Source organism: Carlito syrichta, unplaced genomic scaffold (assembly GCF_000164805.1).
Source record: "Carlito syrichta isolate Samal-C Ts95f unplaced genomic scaffold, Tarsius_syrichta-2.0.1 Scaffold311000, whole genome shotgun sequence".
In the NCBI taxonomy this organism is placed as follows: domain Eukaryota; kingdom Metazoa; phylum Chordata; class Mammalia; order Primates; family Tarsiidae; genus Carlito; species Carlito syrichta.
In genome coordinates this window covers 258,314-264,951 of record NW_007255096.1, presented here as the reverse complement: position 1 = coordinate 264,951, position 6,638 = coordinate 258,314, and the positions used below count along the sequence as shown (strand labels likewise).

The 6,638-nt window shown below is 31.6% G+C and overlaps 1 protein-coding gene across 1 annotated transcript; it reads left to right on the top strand.

Moving 5' to 3' along the window:
- Positions 1–3,821: 3,821 nt before the first annotated feature.
- On the top strand, positions 3,822–6,015 carry LOC103270984 (NKG2-A/NKG2-B type II integral membrane protein-like). The gene is made up of 3 exons (XM_021717774.1): positions 3,822–4,008; positions 4,979–5,032; positions 5,855–6,015. Exons 1-3 carry the CDS (start codon positions 3,822–3,824, stop codon positions 6,013–6,015), a joined length of 402 nt encoding a protein of 133 aa, XP_021573449.1.
- The last annotated feature ends 623 nt before the right edge of the window (positions 6,016–6,638 follow it).

Here is a 6,638-nt window from a genome sequence, read left to right as displayed (position 1 = left end):
ACCCAGAGCTCCCAGGGGAAGGAGATGAAGGCCTCTGTGGGTTTTGATGGCTTGGGCCGGGTGGGGTGCTTCAGCCAGGGAGGGGGCCAGGATCTCTGAGGGGAGGGTGCCGAGGTCCTTCACCGGCAGCGAAAGCTTGAGGCCTAAATTATTATTTACATGAATACTATTTATTCTGTTCACACTTCTGGACTTCCTGTAACTGCCAGGATGGATTGGAATCTGTCATAGCAGCAGTGATCATCATTAGTTGTCAAGAAATGACTCAATTTTCAAACATAAGGAAGTTTTATTAACGTGTATATAGAAGAAAAAACATAAAAGGATAAATTCAAAGGATAATATAATAAGTGTAAGATGAATTACAGACATAAAGAAAAGATTTAAAGTTAGTAAAATTTGATATAACATTAAAGAATGTACTACAGTAGGCCCTCCTTATTTGCAATTTTATTTTCTGTGATTTCAGTTACTCAGGATCAACCACAGTCAAAAAATATTTAAAAAAAATTTTTTGAAACGATTAATGATTTTTAAATTGTGTAACGCTCTGAGTAGTATGAGAGTAAACATCTGTCCCACTTGGGACATGAATCATTGCTCTGCCAGAGTATTCACACTGTCGATGCTACTGTCTATTAGTCACTTAGCAACTGTCTCAGTTATCAGATGGAATGTCTTGCCCAGGTGGTGTTTGTGTTCAGGCCCCAAATGGAAGAGTAGTGATGTAGGCATATTGTATAGTTATTATTTTACATTATGGATATTGTTTATCTCAAGTGTAAGTATAATTTATAATAAGTTAAACTTTATTGTAGGTTTGTATGTATAGGGAAAACATAGTTTATACAGGAATTTGTACTATCTGAGGTTTCAGGCATCTACTTGGGTCAATGTCTCCCACCAGTATAAAAGGAAACTACTGTGTTCACTTTTCATGATAATCAACTCTTCTAGTATTATACGAAAAATGCCATTATATGGTTTCATTGTATTCATTCTTACAATACATGGAAAAAAGCTCTTGTTTCATCCAATAATCCTCCATAATATGACATAATTATCAATTTTTATTCATTACTAGGTAGGAGAATCAGATCCTAATCAGTATAACTGTGTAATACTATCCTTAGATGCACTTGAGCCACACGTAGGTGTGGAGCTTAAAAAATATATAGTTGCAAGCATACACTTTAGTATTAAAGCACCTGAGTTTGGAGTAATTTTATATAGCATTAAATGGAAGTAATATGATTGCAAGAGTCTGAAAATATATTTTGTTGTGTGTTATATTCTGGCACGATGATCTATTTTACAATTCATTAATGTTTAATCCTTCCTTGATACATTTATTTTTAACAAGGTGAATCTAAACATTAAAAAATCTGTTTACAAAACAAAATCAAATGCAGAAATTTAAGGACTAATTCAGAGAAGTCAAGAATATAACTTTGTTGATGATGGTATCTGTGCCAGCTACAGTAAGTTGGAACTGTAGTAATTCCTCATAATAATTAGTGAGTAATATCAGTAAATATTTGTTGATAAGGTTATCATATGTTTTATAATTTATTCTATCATAATAGAGTGACATAATAAAGATATGAAGGAAAGACATATGCAATGTTTAAAATTTAACACTCTCGTCTAAAATTGGATTTTAAACTGCTGAGACACTTAACAAGGCTTAAGTTGGCAATATTTGTGATTGAAATCGAAAAAAGTTTATATATGTAGTAACTCTCTACACCACATGGCTTGTAAAATATAAAAACAGTTTCTCAGAGGCACTTGAAAATGAACAAGTTAATGACACATGTCCAAAGTCTATTTTGTCCATTAAATAGGCACTCAAATCACCTGTAGTTTGGAGGTGTGTAATGAGAAAAAGTCATTTCAAAATAGCCCAAGCATGAGAATTTCCTGTTCAAACCTTCAGTGACAGATTGATGAGAAATCAACTTTTTCCATTCTTACCTCATTGTGAGCCTTCACAGGGCAGTCTGTGAAGATCACAGACATTGTTTTTACTTGTTCTGGATATATGACTTTAAATTTCACCTTTTATTCCAGCCTTTCCACTAAAGGATCTGTGACGTTCTGGGACAGAAGGTATGTGCAGCAACTTTCTATCTCTCTACTAGCCTACCTCATTTAGTGGGAGATTGCAAACATTAGATGTGATGCAATGGAGGTGCAATTCACACACAATAAAATCAGTGTAAATTTGATACCTTTATTTGAGTAAGTTAGGATCAAACCCTGGAATGAGAAATATGTTGGAGAATTTCTTAAAGTTTTTAAATTATTGTCTGTGTAAAGTAGTTAATTGCATCAACACATATTTGGGTTTGTTAGTCAATGTTATTTAGGTGAACTATAAATATCATAACTATCACGTAATTTTGGATTTTTGTTTGCAGAACACTGTGTAACTTTGAATAATATAAAATTTTATATTTAGGTTAGCCTTTGTACAGAGATTGCTAAAGTAAATAAATTAATGAAAGTTAAATACACTATTATCAGACCCTAAAGTAGATTTAAAAAAATCAATTTTTGTTTTTTAATAAAAAAAGAGAATGAAGTAGATTACATAAAATACTAATTTCATTAAAAGTATTTTGAAAAACACCTTTTAAAGGTTGGTCAAATGTTGCAGAAAGATATATCACATTTCTGTAAGGGACTTCTCTAATGATTTATTTTTCATGCTTTAACTGACATGAGTCGGGAAATATAACATAGCAATTGTGATGAAAATAATTAAAATAGCTGATATTTATTGAAAACATTATGTGCCAATTTGTCAAATGTTTTACATGCATTGCATTTTATATGCTCTTATGATCACTTTTCATTGATAAGCTGGGTTATTAGATACTGAATAACTGTTTAAAGAGAACACATTAAAAACTTCAAAGGCAGAATTAATTCTAGAACTCTCTATCTCCAGATTCCATTGACTAAATAAATAGATTAAATTATCTGAATTATTGCAAATACACAACTAAAATGACCTTGACTCATTTTGACAGTCATGGAATCTTTTTGTAATGTTAAACCAAGAGAATTTTTACATAAATGATCTATTTTTTTATGTATTGTTTTATGCCTTTACATTTGAGCCAGGAAATAATAGCCAATATGTCTATGAAATAAGTATTTTTTAAAAGTTTTAATCTCTCCAGTACTGTTATGCATGTTTATTATATCATGTAATATTTTGCAAAATATAAAAATTATTACATTCTTAAAAATTATCAGAATTCATCAATCTTTCAAAAAAACCATTTTGCAAACATTAATTCATTTCAATCAATGACTGTAAACTATCAAATGAAAATTCACTAGCAAAACTGTAATATATATGTCAACATTCATGTTTTCCATGTACAGATATTTCTCAAAAAATTTGAATTTCAAAATTACTATAAGCTATATTAAAATTTTTAATACAGGTATTGCCTTGTATTGACATTCAAATATATTTTTGGATCAGACTTAACTAATGTATATATTTTAATTCATGAATTTCTTCTTTAGTTTACAAACTTATAGCTTTTCATTGTCCCAGCAATAATATTTTTTGTGAAAAGTATAAACTTTTATGAAAATATATTTTTCTATAAGAAACTTGTTTGAGTCTAAGGAAATTAGAGTAAAAACTGTAGATTCCTCAATGAAAATTAAGTATCGTTAATCTCTCTCCATTTTGCTCCTTTTGACTATGCTAAGCATGTTGTCATTATAAACTATGTATTAGCCTCTTAAGCACTGTTATTATACAGAAGCGTTCCTGATAACACACAGCAAGAAAGATGGATAATCACAGAGTAATCTACTCAAAACTGAATTTGCCCCCAAACCCGAAGAACCAGGAGAGAAAGTCTAAGGGCAAAAAAAGCTCCATTTTAGTAACTGAACAAGAAATAACCTATGCGGAATTAAGCCTTCAAACTGCTTCTCAGGATCTTCTAGACAATGACAAAACTTTCCACAGCAAAGGTATGGTATTTCATAGCTCCCAAATGTAATTGTCCAGAATGAGCAGCTTGGGTAACAGGATATGGGAAAAGAGCAGGTTGTTCACCTATTTTTTTATTTGTGACTATCAGAGTTCCAATACGGATTATGCTATTTAAAAATAAACTATGGATGCTATTTTTACCCGGACATTGTGGAAATCTGTAGTTTTTGTCCAGCAAATCACAGAGCATTATATTTACTCAAAATGCAATGGTACTCCCTAAGAAAAACTTTATTGAGGGTTATGCCGTTTGGTGTCCAAGTTTATCTATATGATCCTTATGCATGTGGGTTCTCTTGTCTGCAAATCTTCTAAATAACTATCTCCTTCTCTCTTTTCTCTGTGCTTTTATTTATTTTCCTATAGATTTATCGTCACCTCCAGAGAAGCTCATTGCTGTCATTCTGTGAATTATCTGTTTGGCATTAATAGTTACCATGGTAAAAATAGTTATTATTCTTTGTAAGTATATTTTGGAAAAATAAAGGAGAACTTTTCACCTAAATGAATAGAAATACCGCTAAATATTTTGCAATATTGAGAAATAGAATTCTCACTTTTACATTTGTTTTTGAATTAAATGTGGAATGATTGTTCTGAATTTGTAAAAAGTATAAATGAAAGAGTAATTATAAAAAAGTATTCGTTTTAAATTAGATATATATGTTCTGATTTCAAACTCCAAAAAGATGTTTTACAAATTGAAAAACCTTGCTGAGAAATAGAAATTAATTTTTGAAAGTTTGCTAAATCAGTACTGTGTGAGATATTGAATTTGCTTCTTTGCACTATTAAAATATTTTTTCAAAATCTTAATTAATTTATATATTTTTGTCATACAGTTCTATATTTTTCTATATCTGAACAATATGCCAAATTTCAAAGAACTAACATTATTATGACTTATTCACATCTTAATTTTGTAAAAGATTATTTTAAATTTTCTAGCGACCGCAACACAGAAGCAGACCAATTCTTTCCAAAATGAAAACAACCAGAAAAGTATGTAATAATTTCCAAAGTTCTGATAATAACAAAGGTTTAATTTTGTATTGTTCTTTTGAAATGAAAAAATAACCAGAGATATATTCAGGAGAAAAATTATAAAATTTAGCAATAGATGTCTGTAAATAAAGAATATGGGAGCTTATTTTCATTTCTTTAGCAATGAATATAAATACTAATTCATAAACACTATACCCTTATGGTATTTGTTTCAATTTCCTATTACTATAAAATCATGAGATAAAATTTTTTTTTTTTTTGAGTTGGAGTCTCACTCTGTGGCCCAGACTGGAATGCAGTGGCCAGTCCTGGCCACCGCAGCCTCGACCTGCTGGGCTCTGGCAATCCTTCCACCTCAGCCTTCCGAGTAGCCGGAATTACAGGCATGCGCTACCACGCCCAGCTGATTTTTTTTTATTTATTGTAGAGATGAGGTCTCACTACCCAAGCGGGTCTCAAACCCGCGGGCTCAGGCAATCCACTCAACTCAGCCTCCCAAAGGCGCGGGATTACAGGCTGAGCCACCGAGCCCGGCTAAATAATTTTACTGTTATAAAAAGTGTATGTCTGTTCAGTGATTTAAAAATGTATGTAATGTGACCATTAGTCTGCTGGCTTGTTTCATGTGTGAACACAATTAGGGGATGAAAGACTGCTTTACAGTGTGTACGTGTGTGAGTCAGTGGGTTTTTAATTATATATACCATCCTGTTAGAATGCCTAGATAGCTTATGTACACACATGACATACTTTTGTAAATTTACACTGTCATTTTAAACTATTCATATTGTTTCTGGGTAATTTGCAATGTTTCCTCAGTATATAATTGTAGTTGTCCAGAGGAATGGTTTACATATTCCAACAGCTGTTATTACATTGGAAAGGAAACAAAAACTTGGGAGGAGAGTATGATGGCCTGTGCTTCTATGAACTCCAGCCTGCTTTATATAGATGATGAAGAAGACATGGTAGGACTTTAAATGTTTCAACTACCTTATTAAAAGCTTATTTCAGCCAGTAAAACATTTGAGGAAATAATCTATTTTCTTGTATCTATTTTATTGAATTATTTTCAGCTAAGCAGATTATATTACTTTACTTTAAAATAATTTATTTGTATTCACCATCTGCTAAATTTTCATTACTTTTTCATAAAACCATACTTCCATTCATGCTTTAATTCTAAAACACATCTTGCTATTTAATTTTACTATATATGAAGAAAATTAAGTATATCTTAATTGTGCAGGTTGATCACAAAATGAATATACTCATGAAATATAAATGTCTTGCATGCCAGGAATTCGTAAAACCACAAATGTAATTAAATACATCAACAGATGTCAAAACAAAAACCACATGATCATATCATTAGATGCAGAAAAAGCTTTTGATAAAATCCAGCACCCCTTCTTGATAAAAACCCTTGAACATCTAGGCATACGGGGAACATACCTCGAAATAATAAAAGCCATCTATGAGAAACCCACAGCCAGCATACTCCTAAATGGACAAAAATTGGAACCAATTCCCCTGAAAACTGGAACTAGACAAGGATGCCCACTCTCTCCCCTCCTGTTCAACATAGTATTGGAAGTCCTGG